Source organism: Chelonia mydas, chromosome 28 (genome assembly GCF_015237465.2).
Source record: "Chelonia mydas isolate rCheMyd1 chromosome 28, rCheMyd1.pri.v2, whole genome shotgun sequence".
Lineage (NCBI taxonomy): Eukaryota > Metazoa > Chordata > Testudines > Cheloniidae > Chelonia > Chelonia mydas.
The window spans coordinates 1,571,721-1,594,485 of NC_051268.2; the positions used below are offsets into that span (position 1 = coordinate 1,571,721).

Here is a 22,765-nt window from a genome sequence, read left to right on the forward strand (position 1 = left end):
TAATATTTTATTCCCCAATTTTATGTGGGAAAAGTTAACAACAAAGAAACAAAAAAGAAAGGACAGTGGTTTTTAATAGAAAAGCGGGGGGTTGGGGGGGTAGAAATCTCGTTCTTTTGTTTTGTTTTGTTTTTTTGGTGAGTGTGTGTGGAAAACCTTCTTGAAAAAGATATCAAGGAAAAGACAGAGTTAAATCCATCCCCCCGATGTACTTCACCGAATTTGGACCATGCGTTTAAATTCTTTTTTTTTTTTCCCCCTTGGTTCTTCCTCTCTTGCCTTAAGCCTAAAGAAAGAGAAAGAGAAAAAAAAAACAAAACCCCACCACTCCCTTCTGAAGTATTTAAAAGTAAGAAAGGAAGAAAAAAAAATGAGGGCCCCCCTTCTCTTGTCTCTCACATGAACTAGTAAAGCAGGCAAAAAAAAATTATATATATATATGGTGTTACTAGTATGGAACTAGTTAACCTTTAACAATTTATGCTGATGTCACACTGAGCATGAGTACTGATTAATCCCAGCCTTTTCTGTCCTCCCCCCCCGTAAAATATTTTTATTGAGGGAGGTGGGGGGGGGGAAGTATAAGAAAAAAGAAATAATTTAGAGCAGCCATCTTTGTTTTATGCAGAAATCTTTCTCTTTCAGTTCCCCCCCAGTGCCAGGAATATACAAATATTGTTCATCTATGCAATGAGCTGAGAGATTCAAACAAGCAACAATAAGGAGAAAAATTAAGAGGGGGGGTCTTTTTGTTGTTGTTGTGGCTGTTTTGGATTGATTTTGGGGGGGGCTGGGTTTTTTTTTGTTAACCTCAAGGAAGAGGTGTGTGTGTGGTGGTGGTGGGGGGGTGACTTAAAAATCAAGCCAGCCATTTTGTGTTTTTTTTTTCAATAAAGAAAGGGGTGGGGGGGATTTTTTTCCCTTTTTTTTCCCTCCTGGGGGGGTCTGTTTTAAAAATAATTTAAGGGCGGCCATTTTTGTTCCTTGCTCTTGTGGCAAATATTATGCTGAGCTGCCCCCTCAGAATTTAAATATATTTTAAACCTCTCTCTCGCTTCCTCCCCCCCTTTTATATTTTTTAGAGGGGGGGAGGGGAAAAAGTTAGGTTTTTTTCCCTCTCTTTTTTTGAATTCATGGGACTTTTTCAGGCTCTTCTTTTTTTTAGTGACTGAGGTGATCTGAAGTGGGGGGGGAGGATTTTTGTGTGTGGTGAAGGGGGGTTGTTCCCCCCCTTCTCTCTCTGTGTGTGTCCCTGCCCCCCCCCCCAGCACCACCATGGCTTCCCCTCTGAGGGAGGACGAGGAAGAGGAGGAGGAGATGGTGGTGTCTGAGGTGGAGGGGGATGAAGAAGAAGAGGAGGAAGAGGAGGAGGAAGAAGGAGCAGGGGACAACAGCCCAGGCGACATATTCCCGCCCGCTGCTGCTCCACGGGCACCAGCAGCATCAACTCCACCAGCAGCTGCGGCTCCTCCAGGTAAACAACCCCCCTCCCCAGAGCCGGGCTCCCAAACAGCCCCCCTCCCCCTCCAACGGCTTTGGAACTTTGGGGGGGGGGCATTGTTTGTAAACAACCAACGGCTGCGGAACGTTGAGGGGCCGAGAGTTCCGACTTCCGAGGCTTCCCCCCCCCCCAGCGGCAGCTATCCCCGTCGCGCGCGCGCCGCTGCCCAACGGCTTTGGAACGTTGAGGGGCCGAGAGTTCGCAGCACCCTCCCCCCCCCCCCCGCGCTGCCCAACGGCTGTGGAACGTTGAGGGGCCGAGAGTTCACCCCCGCCCTCCCCCCGCAGGCGCGCGCTGCCCTGAGGGGAAAGTTTCCATCCCCCCCCCCTTCCCCTCTTTGGATCGTTGACGGGCCGAGAGTTCCGATCCCCCTCCCCCCTTCCGTGCGCCCGCGCTGCCCAATGGCTTTGGAACGCTGAGGGGCCGAGAGTTCAGCCCTCCCCCCGCGCGCGGTCCCAACGGCTTTGGAACGTTATGGGGGGCCGCGAGAGTTTGTAACACCCCCCCCCCCACCACGCGCCTCGCGCGGTGCCTAACGGCTTTGGAACGTTGAGGGAGCCCCACCTGCCCCCAGAGATTCTAGGCCCCCCCCCCGCGTTTTGAAGGATCAGGATGGGGGGAGGGGTACAGGCAAGTCCCCCTCGACTTGGTTTTGAGGGCCCTCCCCCACCCGAAGTGGCCTCAGTGGGGCCCGATGCTCCCCCATGAAGATTGCCCCCCCCCCCCCCCGAATGCGTGGTGGCCCTGATTGCTTGGGGCCTGCTGGGTGTTGGCGGGCAGGACGGGGGATGCTGGGTGTTGGCAGGAGTGGGGGGTGCTGGGTGCCTGGCGGGCAGGACAGCTCCTGCTGGGTGTTGGCGGGAGTGGGGGGGGGGGGCGCTTGGCCCCCGGGGAGCAGAACGGGGCCCACTCGGATCAGCTGGCACCGGGTGGCGTGGGGGCTCAGTAACCTGTGGGGTGGGGCCTGCTGGCATTAGGGGCGGTAGGTGTCATTTGTCTCTCTGACTAGTGGTGGTCTCCAGGGGATGGGATCTCAGGGTGTAGGGAGCAGGTGGGGATCAACACCCAACCCGACTCAGTGCCTTGTGGGATGGGCCACCATGGCTCCGGTGCCAGGGAGAGCGTTGGACTCTGGGCAGGGTGAGGGCGAATTGGGAGTGGAAGTGGCTCGGCTGTCCATGGGACAGGGCCACGGTGGTTACCTATATCTGTGTGTGGTGGTCCCTTGTGGGGCGGAGGTCAGTAGCCACAGCTTGTGTGGAGGGGACTTGGCACCCCTCAGGCTAGAGTTACGTCACCTGTGACGGGAGTAAAGGGTGCCTTTAGGAATGAGGTCCATTCCCCTCAACAGGAGTGGATGGGTCAGGGCCGGGTTGGTGATGGCGGGAGCAGAGAGTGAGGGGAGGACGGGGTTAACGGGCTGTGGGGGCAGTGGATGGGTCAGGGCCCGGTTGGCGATGGCGGGAGCGGAGGGTGAGGGGAGGACGGGGTTAATGGGCTGCGGTGGCAGTGGATGGATCAGGGCCGGGTTGGCGATGGCGGGAGCGGAGGGTGAGGGGAGGACGGGGTTAATGGGCTGTGGGGGCAGTGGATGGGTCAGGGCCGGGTTGGCGATGGCGGGAGCGGAGGGTGAGGGGAGGACGGGGTTAATGGGCTGTGGGGGCCGTGGATGGGTCAGGGCCAAGTTGGTGATGGCGGGAGCGGAGGGTGAGGGGAGGACGGGGTTCATGGGCTGTGGGGCCCATGGATGGATCAGGGCTGGGTTGGCGATGGTGGGAGCGGAGTGTGAGGGGAGGATGGGGTTAATGGGCTGCGGGGCCCGTGGATGGGTCAGGGCCGGGTTGGCGATGGCGGGAGCGGAGGGTGAGGGGAGGACGGGGTTAATGGGCTGCGGTGGCAGTGGATGGGTCAGGGCCGGGTTGGCGATGGCGGGAGCGGAGGGTGAGGGGAGGACGGGGTTAATGGGCTGCGGTGGCAGTGGATGGATCAGGGCCGGGTTGGCGATGGCGGGAGCGGAGGGTGAGGGGAGGACGGGGTTAATGGGCTGCGGTGGCAGTGGATGGATCAGGGCCGGGTTGGTGATGGTGGGAGCGGAGGGTGAGGGGAGGACGGGGTTAATGGGCTGCGGGGCCCGTGGATGGGTCAGGGCCGGGTTGGCAATAGCGGGAGCGGAGGGTGAGGGGAAGACGGGGTTAATGGGCTGCGGGGCTTGTGGATGGGTCAGGGCCGGGTTGGTGATGGCGGGAGCGGAGGGTGAGGGGAGGACGGGGTTCATGGGCTGTGAGGCCAGTGGATGGATCAGGGCTGGCTTGGCGATGGCGGGAGCGGAGGGTGAGGGGAGGACGGGGTTAATGGGCTGCGGGGGGCCGTGGATGGGTCAGGGCCGGGTTGGCGATGGCGGGAGCGGAGGGTGAGGGGAGGACGGGGTTCATGGGCTGTGGGGCCAGTGGATGGGTCAGGGCCGGGTTGGTGATGGCGGGAGCGGAGGGTGAGGGGAGGACGGGGTTCATGGGCTGTGGGGCCAGTGGATGGATCAGGGCCGGGTTGGCGATGGCGGGAGCGGAGGGTGAGGGGAGGACGGGGTTAATGGGCTGCGGGGGGCCGTGGATGGGTCAGGGCCGGGTTGGCGATGGCGGGAGCGGAGGGTGAGGGGAGGACGGGGTTAATGGGCTGCGGGGCTTGTGGATGGATCAGGGCCGGGTTGGCGATGGCGGGAGCGGAGGGTGAGGGGAGGACGGGGTTCATGGGCTGTGGGGCCAGTGGATGGGTCAGGGCCGGGTTGGTGATGGCGGGAGCGGAGGGTGAGGGGAGGACGGGGTTCATGGGCTGTGGGGCCAGTGGATGGATCAGGGCCGGGTTGGCGATGGCGGGAGCGGAGGGTGAGGGGAGGACGGGGTTAATGGGCTGTGGGGCCCGTGGATGGATCAGGGCCGGGTTGGCGATGGCAGGAGCGGAGGGTGACGTGAGGCAGGGAGGTCAGTGAGGTCATGGCCAGGCTGAATGTGGCGGGTGCTTTTCGGGACAGGCTCGTCAGCCAGGTTCGGAGAGCAGCGGGTCGGTGCCTCATGTCAAATGGCCGTGTTTCGCGGGTTGCCCTCAGAGCAGTCCGTATTGCCCCTATGTAACTGACTTGCTTCCTACTTCCTGGGGCCCATCCACTTGGTGTTGGAGTACTGGTTTAAAAAGTAAACATTAAACGTTAATGAAATCACGGGGATGCAACCGAAGGCTCTTGTCCTTTAAAAACATTTTGATTCTTTTCCTGCCGCCAGACATATCTCTCCCCAGATTCGCTTCGATTTGCTCTCCCTTATAAAGAAAACGTCCGGCGTGGCGGGGGGAAGGAAGCATGAGGAATCGGAGGAGCAGAGAAATCAGGAAGTGTGGGCGTAAAATGCCACTGGTTTTCCTTCTCCCTTTATCGTTCCCGTAATTATTAATTTATTTTTAGTCCAGTTAACACATGGAGGCCCTAATCATGGATCAAGGCCCCATTGTCCTAGGCTGTGTGTACCTGGCTAACACATATGTCGTCTCTGTCGCAAGAGTTTACAGTCGATCTAGCAAAGACTTGTCATTCACCATGCGTCATGTGAAAGACGTGCAGGTCTTTTGCCTTCGTCTAAATGGACAGTCTCTGCCCCAATCCTGTTGTTCTCAGCAGTAGGGTCTTTCCGCACATGGATTGGTCGAAACGATTGGTGCGTTGAGAGAGAAAAATTATTAGTTTCAGCCTTGTAAGTAAAGGATTTGTGACTTAAAAAAAAGGGGGTGGGGAAATAAAGCCAATATTTTTCTGTCACCAAATTTGATTTCCAGGTCCACAAAGTCACTTTGCTTTCTGTTGATTTAATAAATACGTTAATTTTAATGTTGAGTGTTTGGGGCGGGGCTAGTTATTGATGCCAGTGCAAAGACTGCTGTCTCCCTCGACCTGCTTTTGTAGCATTCCCTGCCTGGCGGAAACTTGTGATCGCTACGTATATAAAACCATGTTCAGTGGTTTCAAAGCACTGGGTTTCTGATCATGGAGACACTCGGGTGAGTAGCTTTGCTCATGGAAGTCATCCCATTGGCTTCAGAGTGTGAGTCAAGTTCCTTGTGTTGTGTGTTAAGTCATGCCTGGAAGATGTATGGCTTGAGAGCTGTATTCAAATCCTGCCTCTGCCCCTGGCCTTGCGAGGTCACCTTGGGCGAGCCGCTTCCCCACCCCTTGCCTCAGTTTCACCCTCTGTGAAATGAGGCTAAAGATACTGTTGGCCTGCTTTGGAAAGCGCTTTGAAATCTACTGAAGAAAATAGATAAGAGCTGGGGATAATTATTATATGAGAAAGTGGAGGAAAGATTTGCAGGTTTATGACCTAAAAGGTGTGGCTAATTTAAAGAAAGGCAAAGATTATTCCCCGTTGCGAATACTGATTGAAAAAAAAACACTAGAGAGGGAGAAAAACATTCACTTTATTTTCTCTTGATCAAGAAAACTCATTTCTCAGTTAAAAGGAAAAGGTGTGTGTGTGTGTGTGTGTGTGTGTTTAAGCCCCAAGTTTTAAAATAGAGTCTCCTCTTCCCCGCTTTTCAAAATGGTCAGAAATCTATGTTTCAGTTTTAAAAGCAGCATTGCTTCATCACGAAAGCGGTGTCCCTCCTTCCCCTCAATCTTTAAATCCACCTCCCGATTCTCCACCTGTAACACTGAGGTGCTTAAGCGAAAGAATCCAGAACCGTTCATAAAATGACCTTATGGCTTTGCTTTTTATTGATTTGTATTCACATACAGGCTGCTGAGCAGAGATCAGGGCCACCTTGAACTAGGCCTTGTATTGAGTAGGCCCTGATCCTGCAAGGCTTTTCAGCATTTATGATGAAAATCCTGGCTCTGTTGAAATCAGTGGGGATTTTCCCTTTGTCCTCAATGAAGCCAGAATTTCGGCCAGAATTTTTTAACTTCGAAACTCCTCCAGACCAGGAAGGTAGAAGATCACAGGTTGACTGCTTTTCCCAGAGCCCTCCCTTTCCTGAAAACATCCGAATTGTGGGGCTGCTTCTGGAAAGAGTTAAACACGCGCGTAGCAATGTGGACAGCTAAAGTCACTGATAGAAGCGGGATTCCTTGTGGGATCAGAATTAAGCACCCGATTAAGTCTTCGCAGGATTGGGTACCCGCAGGATGTAACACCCTGGTGCCCGCTTCGGAAGCTAGTCTAAGAAGCAAGTTCCTGATTTGAAGAGGTGCGAAGGCTCACCATTTGTACTGAAGTCTGCTGGAGCTGGAGGTGCTCAGCACCTTTGCAAATCAGATCACTAAAGTTTGCAGGAGGGTGCTTTATAATTACCCCCCCAAAAGGGGCACTTTAAGTAGTATTTTCCTGTAAAACAACCAAATGGAAATTCTTACGGGATCTGAGAAACGTGGGGATATGTTTAGTCCCTGATCCTGTGATTGATGACGGATCCAGCTGGAGGATTGGCGGCCTTGGTTGCGTTCCAGCGTGAAATCTCTTCCAAAGTAGCTGTCCCCTCTCCTGAGTAGGGCACTGGGAACTCCACCAGGTTTCCTTGGCAAGAGTTTTCCTCACATTGGTCCTAAAGCGGTGACTGCTTTTCCATCTCCTGCTAATCCAGCTCATCGTCTGAAATGCTGGAAGGTCTCAGTAACCTTCCTACTTCTGCACTGGGTCTCTGGTCTCTCCCGGCCCCCCTGCTGGAGCTGCATATGCCAGGGACATTTCCTTGTCAGCTGGTGTCCCTGTGGATTTATACCAGATAAAGGCCAAATTTGCAAAGGGGCTCAGCAACCCACCTGAGAACAAGGGGGAAAGAGGTGGGTGTTACGCACTTCTGAAAATCTGTCTGCTTCAGTCAGTTGCTTAACGGGGGACCCAAGCGCTTGCTGAAAATCTCCCTCGTAGCCTGTATTTAATTCGGCAGAGTTCCCGAGGTGTGTCGCCAAATGAAGTTGTACCCGTAATCCCTCCCCACCAAACCTGACTGGCGAATTTCTACCTTGCGGACAATGATTTTTAAAGCCACTATTAAAAATAAGAAGGGCCCATTCCCCTGCCCTGGTGGAAATGCCTCCCCCCACTCCCCGTCCCCTTTCGTAGATAAAGGATCTGTTCTTGGTTTGCTTGTCTTTTGTTTAAATTTAAATATGCAAGTGGAGTGGAAAAGACATCTGTAGTGAATGAGATGAAGATTCTTGAGTGTTTCTTTTGTCGCTGGTTACAGTGAAATAACTCTTGATTTCTGGTTTTAGTTAAATCTCCATCCCGCCATCCCTTGTTGCGTTATATAATATCTATGTGTGTGCAAGTATTTTTTTTTATATATATATATATATATACACACACATATATATTAGAAATAATTTTTTTTTCCAAGGTAGGGAGTGGAAATGTCACGTGTGTGGAAAATTCTAGTTGATTGCCTGCCAAAATACCCGTCTCGGCTGCGCATGTGCATCAATATTATGATTAGGGAGGGGGGGGAATCTGAAAGGGGTGGGGGGGAAAAAAAGAAAAGATTGATGGCAGGATTAGAAATTGACGGGATTGAGGGGCTGTAAGGATGCACCGTGGCCTGCCCCGTTCCCCTCGGCTTTGTCAATTACATCCCACCAGGAACTGAGCGGCGGCGCAGGGATGGAACAAGGTGATTCAAACCCAGAGGGCTGAAGAGATAATGTTGTATTGTCAGAAGAAACTGGGACGGAGCCAGATGCTTAGACAGAAAGGGCTGGTGGCTGAGGCAGGCTCCGACAGGAATCTAGGCGGGGAGGGTGCGAAGGCAAGTCCACCCCTTTGGCTGCGTCTCCATTTTTTATTTTTTTGCATTTTGATTTGCAAGGCAAAAGAGCTGGTGGTGTCAGCTACTGTGTGTGTGTGTGCGCGCGTGTGTCAGAGGGCGGTGTTGTCATTTCTAACCTAGCAAGGCATCTCCTGTTGAGGTGACTGGCATCATCCGACAGGTCATTCCTCTCTGTGTGGCTGAGTTCATGTTTGCCCTGCACCTGGCGCAGGGGTTTGGCCAATGTCTCTCTCCCGCAGCCAGCATGCGGTGTGAAGTTGCCAAAGGATTATTAGATGAGGAATCCACCCCGGGTAGGTGGTTGCAGGCTCCTGCATAAACCAGTGCATTTGTCTTGTCTTCCCTGAGGTTGTTTTTTCCCCTCCCTCCCTCCCTCCCCTGCAGGCCAGGGAAATCCATTATCTTCTTTTGTAAATCCAGGCTCACCGCTCTGTTGTACCCAAGGCCCCGATCATCCAGCAAGTGGGACCCACTTGTATGCTTTGTTAGATTGGGGCCTGCGGGCAAAGACGTGGCAGTGTGAATTTAGCACTGGTAAAGGATATTAGTTTGGGATCCCGGAGAGGACAGTGTGATCAGTGTGCTTAATCTGTGACCTACAGGGACCCTCTCCGGGGGCTTGAGAGGGCAGCCGTGACCCCGTTTAGTTCTCGACCTCTGTCAAAAGACAGCCAGTTAGTGCCAGTTGTGATTTATGTGGCCACCTGCCCCACGGGGAGCCAGGCTAAGAACCCGCCAGCTTGTCACACGTGTAGGGTCACCGAACAGACGTCGGATAACGACGCAGGCTTGATTGGGATGGATGAGCTAGAGGAGAAAGGCTCTGTGTCCGGGGGATGGAACTCCTGAGCCAGGAGACAGACGCGCATGGGTTTCTTGGGCAAACTCTGGAGTCTGATCCTGTCTGTCCAGGGGGCCCTGAGCCCCTTACAAACATCCCGCCGGCTCTGTGGGGAAGGGACATGTCGTTATCCCCAGAACTGAGGGCCCCAGGGATCGAAGGCCGGATGTTTAAAGGTTTTTAGGTGCCTAAATCCCGTTCATTCCAAATACCTGTAAAAATCTGGGTCTCGGTGACTTGGTCATATCAGGAGTCTGTGATGGGAATTAAACCCAGATCTTCTGAGTCGTAGTCAAAAGCTTTACCCGCAAGACCCTTTTCCCTCCTTCCTCTGCTTAAACCTAACTTTTAGGGGTCTATCCTGTAAAGTGCCGAGTGCCCATGGCTCACGGCAGGAAGTGCTCCCTGATCAAGGTGTAAGGAGGGGAGTTGGGGCTCTATGGAACAGTTTGAATCCAGCCCAGGTGCCGTTAGGGTAGGGAAGGGTTCCCAAAAGGTGGGGTATCCACCTCTCAGTTGTTCTCAAGTGTCTCCTTTTTTATTTTAAAAAGACCAACGCTACCGGCGGGAGGGAGACAAACCTTGACAATGTGAGGTGAGTGTAACTGATGCAGCGATGCTTCCTGAATTTGCAGAGAGCCTGCACCCATTGGTCTGAGAGAGGGGAGTTGCCCCAAGTGCAAGCGACGTTCCCTTTTAGCATATGCACAGCGTGCTGCAGGTGGTAGGTGACCAGGATTCATCACCGAATTTGGTCCGGTGGTTGGATCATTTGCTTCCTCAGCCCAGGGAGCGCGCGACGTGAACGCTGATCCATGCCCCCCAGTGACGCCGCCTGCGGGGGACAGCTCAGCTAGGGAATGAAAGTCATTTCTTTATGACGGCCGTATGGCGGCCCGTTGTGTGAAACGAGTGCAGGGTTCTCAGAAGTCCCACCCGAGCGCCCGTGTCAGACAAAGTGGTTGTAATGCCCCTTCTGGCCTTCAAAATTGACACTGGGGTCCCATCGCTGGCTGTCCCAGCATTGAGGCCTGGCTGGGTTGTGCCTGTTTCTGTCTGCTAATTATCTTCCGTCTCCGGGGCTGCCAGTCTGGCAATTGCCCTGACACCAAATTAAAAAAAAAAAAGGGATCAAAACCCTGTCACCCTGGGTGTGAGGAATTTGGCTGCACGGTGGCGGCGGCTGGGATTCTGGTCTCGCTGGTTTGAGGACGCTGCTCTGAGGACTTAGTTAGTCCCCCGCGCTCTCCAGTCAAGCAGGTGGAGAAATTGCTCACGGCGGGGAAAGGAGAGGGGCGAGGCGTGAAAACGGCTGTCTAATTGCTTGTTGAGCGGGCTGTCTCGTGACATTAGCAAGGCCCCGTTACGTCTGGCCTTCCAGAGCTAATCCAAGCTTCTGCGGAGGAGAGCAGACGTTTAAACCATGGTCCAAAAAGGGCTCAGAGGTTGACTGCCGCCGGGCTGAGCAAGGAGGGAATTGGACCCATTGACACCAGCGGAGCGACTCCTGGTTGACACCGGGGTGAGTGAGAAGAGAACAGGGGGGCGTGCTTCAGAATCCCCACGCTGCACCCCACAAGCTCTGTCCGTTTTTGGCGGTATGCTGAGGACGGCGCTGCAAAGCTCTCGTGCCATTTGTTGATTTCCTTAAATCCTCAGCTCCCGGAGTCATGAGACTTTCAGCTTTGGCTGTTTGAAAATAGCAAGCTGCTTCCTCTCTGGGTTGTGGGGGAAAGCTTGAAAACATAAAGCCAGGAGGAGGGGGGTGGGGGGGATTCCGGGATTTATTATTTATTTTTTAAATCTCAGGGTTTGGTTGTTTTTTTTAAAGCCGACCTCATAATTTTCTTTGCGGCCGGACTCATGGGTTTTGAAGGCTTCGGCTTGGCAGCGTCCAGTGGATTAAAAAAAAAATCCCCTTTCCCTGAGGTCTGGCTTCAGTCATTCATACTACCCTGGGCCACAGGCGAGGGAGCCAGAATCTCTTTTCCTCTGCTCTTCGGCACATAACTCAGAGCCTTGCTTGTTTCAAACCGCCGTCGGCCTTGCCAGGATCCCGGTCGTTTGACATTCGATAGCTGCTGCGAGGTGATTGACTCATGGGTTTGCTGCTGCTGGCCTCTCAGGTCGTGACCCATCTTGGGTTCTGATCCCATCGGATCTCACAAGCTGGGTAGGACTCGGGGGACGGAGGCACCAAGCTCAAGGAGGGGGAGTGGTCTTAATATTAGTTGGTGATGGGAACGGTTCACTTCCTGTCTCAAATGCTGCTATTTTAGTGAGCGTGTGTGCCTATGTCTACCCTCCCAGCTGCCGCATGGACGCACCGTAAGTGTCTCGGAAATCCAACGCAGTCTCGACTGTTTCTAAGTTCAAGTAACAGGATTAAAAGACAACACCACCTCAACCATTTGACAATTCGGTGTCCAGCTGCTTGCTCCTAAGGGCCTGGCCTGCCACGATGCTGGGTTTTTTGGGGGTTATTCAAACTCCTGCCTTCGATTTGCAGCGGGTCACTCTGCTGGCTGCCTCGAAGAGTGTGGAGGTTTCTTAGAGTTTAAGTCTGAAGGATCATCCGATGAAGTGAGCTGTAGCTCACGAAAGCTTATGCTCAGATAAATTGGTTAGTCTCTAAGGTGCCACAAGTCCTCCTTTTCTTTTTGCGAATACAGACTAACACGGCTGTTACTCTGAAATCCGACCTCCTGTGATATCACCGGGTTACGCCTATAGGGAGCCTGATTACTTTAGTTACACCAAAGCATCTTGATGTTGCATTAGCAGGAGCGTGGTAAGCCAGACAAGAGAAGTAATTCTTCCGCTCTGCTCCGCGCTCATACGGCCTCAGCTGGAGTAGTGTGTCCGGCTCCGGGTGCTGCATTTCAGGAAAGAGGTGGACAAATTGGAGAGAGTCCAGAGAAGAGCAACAAAAATGAGGAAAGGTCTAGAAAACATAAGCTCTGAGGGAAGGTTTAAAAAATTGGGTTTGTTTAGTCTGGAGGAGAGAAGACTGAGCGGGGACGTGATCGCAGTTTTCAAGTACATAAAAGGTTGTTACAAGGAGGAGGGAGAAAAATTGTTCTTCTTAACCTCTGAGGATAGGACAAGAAGCAGTGGGTTTAAATTGCAGACAGGGTGGTTTAGGTTAGACATTAGGAAAAGCTTCCTACCTGTCAGGGTGGTTAAGCGCTGGAATAAATTGCCCAGGGAGGTTGTGGAATCTCCATCACTGGAGATTTTTAAGAGCAGGTTAGACGAACACCTGTCAGGGGTGGTTTAGATAATACTTAGTCCTGCCATGAGGGCAGGGGACCGGACTAGAGGACCTCTCCAGGTCCCTTCCAGTCCTATGATTCTACATTCAGGAGACTAAACTGGCAGAGAACAGAAGAGACCGAGGTGCCCCCAATGTCCGAGACTCTTGTGATACTAAGTGAGATTTGTGGCCAGGTGATCCCGGCAAGCAATCTGCACCCACTGAAGAGTCAGGCGAACCCCCGGCAAAGGTCCCTGCTGATCTGACCTGGTTGGCGGCGGGGGGGAATGAATTCCTTCCTGAGCCCAAATCTGGGTTGTGATTTCAGTCCTCCATCCTGATCACCTCAGAGAGACGGACAGACTGGAAATCCAACAAGCGCCTTTGCATCTGATCTTCCCTCCCTGCATTTTGGGGGTGGGGTGGGGTGGGGGGCACCCCATTGTGCCCTGACCAGGCTCCCTCGCTGCCTTCCTGCTGGGGCCACAGGAGCAGGGCTGCCTCAGAACTCTGAATCGAGCTACACATCAGCTTTGTGCCTTTTGCTACCAGTCTTTTGTCCATCCTGAACCTATTTCCATTGAATTTAGGGCGAGTTTCAGCAGGGCTGGAACAAGTACTGGGTGCAAGCCCAATTTAGGGGACTAAGGGTTTAACTGCACCAGGAAATCGACTGGAATAGTTCCCCACGTGAATACTATTCTGAAATCAAAGTCATTTTAGTCCAGAACAGTAACTCTGCTTAGGAAGAGAATTCAATTACACTGAACGAAGGCCTCTCTTATTCTGAACGAACAGTCTCCACTCAGGGGTGTAATGTGGTTCAAAAGCATAGCTTTCGGTTAATCTGGATTAATTTCCCCAAATCCTAAAGCCCTGATTCTGTCTGTTCCTGTGCATCTGTTGATGTGGAAAAAGATCAGCGGTTTGGAAAACCTGCCCTGTGAGTCCGTGTGGAAGGATTTGATTTTTATCGGTGAAAGCTGGTAAATGTCGATTTCACCGTACCTGCACCAAAAAGATGTCCATAGGTAATCACTGAAATTTACAAATAGGCAAAGTAAGAAAAACACTACTTGAGAACTCATTCGAGTTGGATCTGAGGGTAATTCGTTTGTAAATTTTAACGTGTGATGTTGACAATTTGTGTGTTAGCGGTTATAAAGGTGAACTTTTTGAAGCGCAACGTTATGGTCCTTAAATCAGTGGTCCCCAAACTTTTCACAGTCACGTCCCCCCCGACCCTGTCTGCGCTCCCGCCCAGGAGCCGGGGCTGGGAGTGGGGCCGTGGCTTGGGGGTGGGCACGGACGGGGTAAGGGGGCCGAGGCTGGGGCCACAGCTGTGGGTGGGTCTGGGGCCGGGAATGGACCTGTGGCTGGAGGTGTGAAATGACCAGCCAGGTCTGCCTACAAACCATAATTTCCCCTTACGCAAGGCCCAAACTCATATCAGCTGCTGCGTGTTTATTATTTTGCAAGAGAAGAGTAATGGGTAAATATCTGTTTCACCCTAAAAGCCCTAATAATGGTGGCTTTCCACAGCTGGACGGGTCAGTAGCACAATCCTAGGGAATGAATAAATACCAGAACGCAGCTGTCTGCCCTTTGGTGAAATAACAGGGTCTTCGGAGTAAATGTAGCATTTAGCCAAGGGGAGGTTGGGGCGGACTGCACGTGTGTATCTCTGCTGCTGGAAATCCACTGCCAGCTGTGAGGAGGATGAAGATGCAATCCGACCTGGTGAGGCCTCGTTTTGGAGAAGCATGTAAAGGCTTGTCAAGGCTTGAAACTTAATTTGGAGGAAGGGAGGGTGAGAATCGAGTAGCGATTCCTGACAAGGGGGTTTGGTGGAACAGCTATACCACTCAATTTCCCTATGTAAATAATCCTTAATAGGTAACGTGTGACTCCATTCCTAGGAATCTTTCCAGGTTGGCGCTGGCTTCTCTGTAACCTACACTGTACTTGAAGGAAACCGTTGGGCCAGGGTGAAATGCCAAAAGCTATTCTTCCTGCAGGGATCCTTCCTGCGGTGCAAATGGCGTTATGGAAAGAGAACGTTTCCCGGTTCTTCGCTCCTGACGTCAGTCATTCTCAGCAGCGTGGGCTGGGAATGCCAAAATTTGCAAGGAGCCCAGTAATTTAGTGCAATTAGGGTAACGACTCCGAGCCAATCTCGTGCTTCAGGGCTCCGGCCAAGTTGCCTGCAGGGGTCAGGAAGGAATTTTCACCCTGATGCGCAATTGGTATCTGGGAGTGGGAGCCACTTTTCCCGGAAGCATCAGAGGTTGGCCAGAGCTGGAGATGGGACCATGGGCTGGTGCTTTGATATCGTGCAAAAAATCTGCTTTCTAGCTGCCTGGCTGGTGCATCTGATTGGCCCTTTTGGCCTTGAACTCTAACTGGACAGGGCAGTGGACTGTGCGTCTGTGGGCCAGTCGTTCCCATGCCTGGTGCCTCAGTTTCCCCTTCTCTGCTGATTTCGATTGTAAGCTCTTTGGGAAGGGGATTTTTCTCTGACTAGGTGTTTGTGCAGCGCCTGGCACAGTGTGGGCCTTGGTCTTAGCCGGGGCCTGCTTATGCTTTCATATTACTGCAAAAAAACCCACAAGAGTAACATTCCCTCAAAACGCCAGATGAGAGGATTTGGCGCGTTTGCCTAATGAAAGGCCAGCTGATGGTTTGAAGCTGCAGCTCTCCAGCCAGGTCTGGCTCGCTAGCCAGCGGGGCTGCGTCTACGTAAAGCCGATGTGGGAAAGAAATGGAATTGGGCCCGTTGTTTCGCTGAAGGCCAGAATGAGCCATTAGATCATCTAATCTGGCTTGTCTAGCACGGGCCAGTCAATTTCCCCTGCACTCAGAGAAGTGTTGTTTTACCCTTTCACACTGTACAAAATCCAGGGCTCACCCGCCGAAACGCAGAGGCAGCCGGTTTAGTACGAAGAAGAGGAAGTAATTTTTTGGCACAACTAATCTGTGGAACTCATTGCCAGGGGATGTGGCAAAGACCAAAAATATAACTGGCTTTCAAAAAAGTTCACGGAGGATCGGTTAATTGGTGACTCTTAGCCAAGATGGTCCGGGATGCAACCCCACACTCGTGGCGACCCTAAACCGCGGGCTACCAGGAGCCGGGAGTGGTAGACCGCCGTGGATCACTGGATAATTGCCCTGTTCTGTACACTCCCCCAGAGTGCTAGCTCAGGCCGCTGTTGGAGACGGGATACTCGATTAGTTGTAGCGAGGCCTGACCCAGTCTGGCAGCCTTATGACGTCAGGATTGTGGGGGAGAGAATTAATGGGGAGCTACTGTTGACGCCGGCCGAGAGATTCCCTCAGTTCAGACAGTTCACCTGCATCTCTTTGGCCTGCCGTTCACCTCGGAGGTCCCCGTGTGTCCTCGATGAGACGGCTTCGAGCGGCTGCAAAGCACGACAAGCTGGGCTCTTAGCCCAGTTCCTGGGGGGCCTGTAATACGTGCCCGGCAACCGTAGCAGGCATGGAGAACAGATGGCAGCTCCGGGCCCGTGGGACGGCATGGCTGTAGGCAGGGTCTCTCAGCTTATTAGCGCGTGGCCCCGGCTGCTCAGAGGCGAGGATCCTTGGCAGAGCCGCGCTGGGCAGATTGTAGGGGTGGGCGAAGAGGGAGCTGGGGGAAAGAAAGCTTGCTTCGGCGTGTGAGCCGGATGCACAGAATCCCGGGGCCTGTTTGACTTATTTATTTTTTCTTTCTGTAGACGAAGCAGATGGGGATCTCAGGAACCTGGAGAGCGCCCTGGGCGTCAAGAAGAAGAAAAGGGGTCCCCGCAAACAGAAGGAGAACAAGCCAGGGAAGCCCCGGAAGCGCAAAAAATTAGTAAGCTGCCACCCGTTTGCCGGGCTGCCGACTCGTCAGGTGCGGGGCAGCTGGCCGCGGAGGCTGGCGGGGTGTGATCTCAGACGGGAAGGGTCCGCAACTGGGGGAGGGAGGGTGCGATGGTGGGGTGGGTTGATCTTGGACGGGGAGGGGAATCTATGCGGGGACACATCCCTTTTTGAACTCGGTGGGCATCGGGGGCTGATCCTGCCGCCGTGCTGGGTTTATCGGCCTGGCCTGTCTCCTCAGCCCGGGAAGGCTCAAACCCTGCGGCCAGAGTCTGTTTGACCTCTTTATTGGGGGCAGCTGGCATCCCCCCAAAATAAAATGTCAATATACAGAGCACCGGAGCATGGTGCAGGACTCCTGGGTCCTATTCCCAGCTCTGACACTGGGTAACCTGGAGCAAATCACTCCCTTCTCCTTCCCACCACCCCCACTGTGCCTCAGTTTCCCCATCTGCGAAATGATGCTGACCTCATTTGTGAAACGCTTTGAGATCTGCTGATGAAACGCCTAAGAGCCGGGGCACCTGAGAGATTCCCCCCAAATCGTCCCAGCTGGTTCGATCCGGAGCCGCCAGACAAATCTCCCACCCCCAAATCGTCCAGCCGGTTCGACTGGATCCGCCAGACAAACCTCCTCCCCTCAAATCGTCCCAGCCGGTTTGACCGGGATTAACAACTGCCCTGTCCCCGCTGGGAGCCGTTGTGCTGACAGGTTGTTCCCTCCCCGATTAGCTCCCCCTTGACTTTGGCCCTCTCGCCCCTCAGGTGAGCGAGGATGAGTTTGAGTCGGACCGGGAGGAGTTCCGGGAGAAGTCGGAGAGCGGGAGCAGCGACTACGGCGGGGTGGCCAAGAAGAAGCGGCGGAAGCACCGGGAGAAGAAGGAGAAGAAGACCAAACGCCGGAAAAAGGTGGATGGTGACGCAGGCCAGAAAGTAAAGGTACAGAGCCTGGGAGCGGCAATCCGCCACCCGCTGCTGTGTGCTGCTGGCCGAGCTCTCTGGGGTGAAACCCCCCCCCGGTGGCCCTCTGCACCTGTAGGGGAAATCACCGCCCGGATGCCCCGCTCCCTCGGGTTATGGCTGCGTTGCATGGCGAGCATCAGTGGGCTGGAGCCGATATTCCTATAGTGCGTAAAGCCAGATGGGGCCACCAGGTAATCCACGCTAACCTCCTGTCTAGTGCTGGCCAGTCACTTCCACCCAGTTACCCCTCTACCGAGTCCAAAGACCTAACCATCTCGGGAGACGAACCCGGCAGAGAGCGGCAGAGACCGAGGTACCCCCGCAATGCCTGATTTCCCTGCCATGGCAGGGGACTGACGAGGCAAGACGTGCCCGGATGATCCCAACAGGAGATCCGCCCCCAAACCTGACGATCAGTTGGACCCCGAGTGAACAAGGCGGCTAGAGAGAGGGATTCCCACAGGCGTGGCGGGAGTGCTTAACTGCAGCCGTTGTATTTTAGCGAGCACCGTTTGGGAGCTTGCTTCGGGACAGAAATCGCCACTGTCCCAAAGCGCTCTGGGAATGCTGTTCTGTTGGAGAAGGCGCGGAAAGGAAGCATAAAAAACCAGTTCAGGGCAAACGGATGGAGTTGGGAATTCCAGATGTTTCTGTAGGGGAAAAAGTTTTCACCAGCAAACTCTGAAAGTTTTCACCAGCAAAATGTTGTGATTTTGGTGAGAATTTTCCTTTCGAACCCCCATTTTTTTGCTTGCATTGGAAATGGTTTGTTCCGATTTTCAGACTTGGGGCTTTTCCCTCGTTCACCCTTTGATTAACCTCCCTGAGAAAAAGTGGGAAGAAACCCCCCCAAAAACCGGGAAATCTGAAAATGGAAAACTGCAACAAAACTACTCAGTTGAGACATAAGACAGGCGGGGAACCGCGGAGTCACCAAGTTCAGTCCCGGCTAGCGCAGGCCACCCCATCATATCATCCCCATCAGACACCGGGCAAGTTCTGTCTCCAGACCCATTCATCTGTCTCCCTCGGGCCCTGCACTGGGAGACTGTTCCTGACCCTCCCTTCCTCTGATGGGTATAATTCTGCCTCAGAGCTCCAGCCTCAGTTAATCCCCATCTGTTCCACCAAAAATTGAAATGAAATTTCTCATTTTGATTTTCCCGATTTGGGAGAAATGAAACACTTAGTGAGTCTGGACAAAATCACATTTTCCAGTGGGGAGCTTTTCATGGGGAAAAGATCAGGAGTGTTTGAGCACCGATTTTAGTGGAAGATTTGGATTTTCACCCCCCTCCTGAGCCCCCCGGGATTGAGCCAGAAAGGACAGTTGTGATAATCCCATGCCAGAGTCCCACCCAGCGCGTCCGGATCCCGCGTATGAGTGCGTTAGCCTAGAGTTGGGCATTTTGCACGTGAAACTTTTGTCGGTGAAAAATACAGATTCAGGGGCACCGAAATATTTAGCAAATTTGCGTCCATTTTGCAAAGTTGTTTTGGTTCCAAAGTAACAAACAAAAAACCCCTGGCGGGGGGGGGATGCTGAAAAAATCAAAATGTTTCTAAACGACTTTTCATCTAATAATTTCATTGAACCGAAAAGGTAAATAGTTCCCAAAACCAACATGAAACATTTTGACTTTTTCAGTTGAAAGCGATTTTCTATTTCATGATTTCCTGTTGTTTTCCTCTAAAAAAAATTGCAAAAAAAGTTTGCAAATGAAATGTTTGATATTTGGTTTCTTTGGAACAACTTTCAAACTTTCCTTTCATTTTATTTAAAAAAAGAAAAGAAAAGAAACCTGATTGAAATTGAAACCATACATTTCAGGGTGAGCAAAAAGTTGCGTTCGACCCAAAACCGTTGGGTGAGTTTTTTTGGAGATGCCGAGAATTTTGAAAAACTTTATTTTTAGTCAGACCCCGTCATGATTCTCCCGTTCCCTGATTTTTCAGACTTGCCCATGAACCGGAAAACGGAGGAAGGTCCCTGACCTTGTTGGGCTTAGTGCGTGACTGGCCATGCGATAGACAGGAGGCCGTGCTGCATGATTTTGGTAGAACCTTCTGGCCGTGAACGCTGTGATTCTGTTTTCCCCGCTCTCTTTTGCTGGTAGTTACTGGATCCTTGGCAATTCAGTATGGAAGATCCATTATATCCCGTCTCCAGCAGGGACGTAGGAGAGCGGAAGATCTTTCAGGACTAGAGTCTTTAGGATGCATCTGTGGTGGTCCCTCAGGCTTCCTCTCCACGCACCAATCCTGGGAAGCCTCCCACTGGGAGGGAAGGGGTGTATCCTCCCCTTTAGATAGGATCCCCGGCAACACAAGGAAACCATCCTCCTCCCCAGCTGGCTGCCTGGCTAACGGGGAGCGTTTGGCTTGCTCAGCAGGTGGAGCAGAAATCCTCGGCCCAGCTGCTCATGACCTGGGGGCTGGAAGACGTGGACCATGTGTTTTCCGAGGAGGATTATCACACGCTCACCAACTACAAAGCCTTCAGCCAGTTCATGAGGTAAGATCCTGGAGTCTTTGGATTTCCCATTGAATCAGGTTGTAGGGTAAACAGTAGGCGGCAGCTAGGAGTCAGGACACCTGGGTTCTGTTTATGCCCCTGCCCTGTCATGTGACCTGGGGTGGGTCCCCTTCCTTCTCTGGGTCTCTGTCTCCCCTCCCACCCATTGTGTGGGCAGACAGGGAGTTTTCTGGGCAGGGACTGTACCTTGTGCGGTGCCTGGCAGGCCAGGGCCCCAACCTTCTTTGGGATCTCTGGGCTGGTGGGCCCCATATCTCGGTCAGGTGGGTCTGTGCAGTGCCTGGTGTGATGGGGCCCTGATCTTGGCCAGGGGGGTCTGGGCAGCGCCCGTCGGGTAGAGGGGTCTGTGCAGTGCCCGGCACAATGCGGACTCTGAGCTTGGCATACAAGCCGCTGGAATATAAATGTAACAAGTCCTCGGTGGTCTCTTTGGGACCGAAGTCCGTGCGGATGCTTTCCATCTGCCTGCGGCGTTCGGTGCTGACAGCCATGAGCTCAGGCTTCATGGAGCTGCTCTACGGCATCTCTGTTCTGGCCGTGGGGTGCTGCCCCTCGTTTGCCTGCCCTATGGCTGCGGAGGAGAAGGATGAAAAGGCCCCCAGCTGCTGATCACATCCCTGGACCAAGCCGTCTCCCTCTGCCCCAACCCCATCGGCTGCAGCTGCCGCCAGCAGATCCGGAAGCGGGAAGAGGAAGTGGATCCAGTCTCGGCTCCCCCCACGCCCAGAAGCACCAGGTGTTCGGGGAGAAGGAACCCCAGGAAGACCGGTAACGTGTGTCAGTGGAGCCAGGGCTGATTGACACTGGCTGGGGATCTGGCCCCATTGACTCCAATGGAGAGACGCCCATTGACACCAGCCAGGTTCCGGCCCCATTGACGCCAATGGAGAGACGCCCATTGACACCAGCCGGGTTCCGGCCCCATTGACGCCAATGGAGAGACGCCCATTGACACCAGCCGGGTTCTGGCCCCATTGACTCCAATGGAGAGACGCCCATTGACACCAGCCGGGTTCCGGCCCCATTGACGCCAATGGAGAGACGCCCATTGACACCAGCCGGGTTCTGGCCCCATTGACGCCAATGGAGAGACGCCCATTGACACCAGCCGGGTTCCGGCCCCATTGACGCCAATGGAGAGACGCCCATTGACACCAGCCGGGTTCTGGCCCCATTGACACCAGCCGGGTTCTGGCCCCATTGACTCCAATGGAGAGACGCCCATTGACACCAGCTGGGGTCTTTCCTCTGCTGACCCCCGTCACTCTCCAGCCCGCGTGCCAGGCCCTGAGGAGGGTCAGCCAGGAGACACGGTCTGTGCCATGCCATCATTACCCCGATGACGCCCCAGCAGCCCGCCCCCATCATGCCTGACCCAGCTGGTGCGGCAGCCCGGATATCCGTACGGACCTGGGCTGCGTGCCAGGTGGCACAGCCCCAAGAAGCCCGGGAGAATGCTGTGGGTAGCAGCCAGCAGATCTGGCAGGGTTTACACTGGTGCCCTTGAACGAGGGAGTTTGCGGCAGCCAGCTGGGGAGGGCGGGCTAGGGGGCTGGAGTCAGATCCTAGTCTTGCCAGGGAAGATCTGCAGCCAAGAAGCTTCCTTACCTCCTGGCAAGCGGAGAGCACGGCCTGCAGCCGCCCTGGCCACGGAGAGCTCGGCGCTGGGTCACCGCAGTGAGCGAACACCTCCGGGCCTCCCAGAAACCCAAGCCAGCGCCAAGTCTATTCAAGTGGAATTCCAGGCCCGGAGCGACGGGAGCCGCGCCAGCTGCCAGCAGGTTCCCGGGAGGAATTAAAGGCGTCGGTAGTTGCCTAATTAGCCTTTGGATCTGATTCCCCTAATAGCAAATGCACTCAGACTGGAGCTGGAGCTTCTCGGGGTTTCCCATTGGGGGTCTCCTCGCCGGCTTTCTTGTCTTCCCGCAGGCCTTTGGAGAGAGCTGGGGGTCTAGCGGCTCCTTTTGGCCGTGTCACTTTGGTCCCGCCCGGGTCCAGAGATCAGGGGAGCAGCCCTGGGATAGCCTCTCAGTAGATGGTCGCAGGGATCCCTTCTGGCCTGTGGATCTACCATCTCTGCATCCGGGACGGGGTTTCTTTTGGGAGCGATGCCACCAAAATGGCTCCCCCGCCGGCGGTCGCATTTCACCAGCCCTGTTCTTTGAACTCAGCTGAGGAGGGGACCTGGTCGGATCCGCTTCAGAGGAGGATTGGCTGAGGGTCTGAAAACTGCTGGGGACCACTCCCCAGCCTCCCACTCCCAGCCAAGGGTGGGAGGCAGGATAGGCTGGGAGGTAGGAGATCTGGGTTCAATAACCGGTTCTGCCCCCCCGTGCCTCAGTTTCCCTGTTTGTAAAATGGGGATAATACTCATGCTGCCCCTTTGCAGAGGGCCCCCACCACTCAGAATGGAAAATGCGGCCAGGACGGAGGTCCCGTCCAACCCTGATATTCTATGATTCTATGAATGTTTGTCTCTAGGGCCCGAACCAGGATATCCCACAAGCAATGACCTTTTTCCCGAGGCTGTAGCTGGGCTGGGGGCGCCACCTAGTGTCTGATTTGGCAAATCGGCTCTTTCCGTGAGTTGGCTGGAGGGGATCTCAAGAGTTCTGGCCCCCATTAGGCCAGTCCCTTCTTGTCCCGCCGTGGGCGGACATGGAGAACAATTGGTCCCCGTCCTCTTTATAACAACCGTTTTACGGGTCTGAAGACTGCGACCAGGGCATAGAAGGGACCTCGGGAGGTCACCTGGTCTGGTCCCCTGCGCTCATGGCAGGAGTAGAATCATAGAATATCAGGGTTGGAAGGGACCTCAGGAGGTGTCTAGTCCAACCCCCTGCTCAAAGCAGGACCGATCCCTGACTAAATCATCCCAGCCAGGGCTTTGTCAAGCCTGACCTTAAAAACTTCTAAGGAAGGAGATTCCACCACCTCCCTAGGTAACGCATTCCAGTGTTTCACCACCCTCCTAGTGAAAAAGTTTTTCCTAATATC

At 53.8% G+C, this 22,765-nt stretch overlaps 1 protein-coding gene across 24 annotated transcripts in view; it reads left to right on the forward strand.

The window, feature by feature from the left end:
- The first annotated feature begins 560 nt into the window (after positions 1 to 560).
- Positions 561 to 22,765, forward strand: part of CHD3 (chromodomain helicase DNA binding protein 3) — a 62,286-nt gene continuing 40,081 nt past the window's right edge. For 5 of the 24 annotated variants that reach the window (XM_037887237.2, XM_043537149.1, XM_043537150.1 and 2 more), the window contains exons 1-4: positions 884 to 1,474; positions 16,143 to 16,261; positions 17,035 to 17,208; positions 19,623 to 19,747. In XM_037887237.2, coding sequence (XP_037743165.1) covers positions 1,276 to 1,474; positions 16,143 to 16,261; positions 17,035 to 17,208; positions 19,623 to 19,747 — 617 coding nt within the window. In that variant the 5' untranslated portion in view covers positions 884 to 1,275. Of the gene's footprint in view, positions 1,475 to 7,951; positions 8,153 to 16,142; positions 16,262 to 17,034; positions 17,209 to 19,622; positions 19,748 to 22,765 lie in introns of those variants that run through there. The other 19 variants (XM_043537155.1, XM_043537160.1, XM_043537154.1 and 16 more) reach the window with 15 other exon arrangements.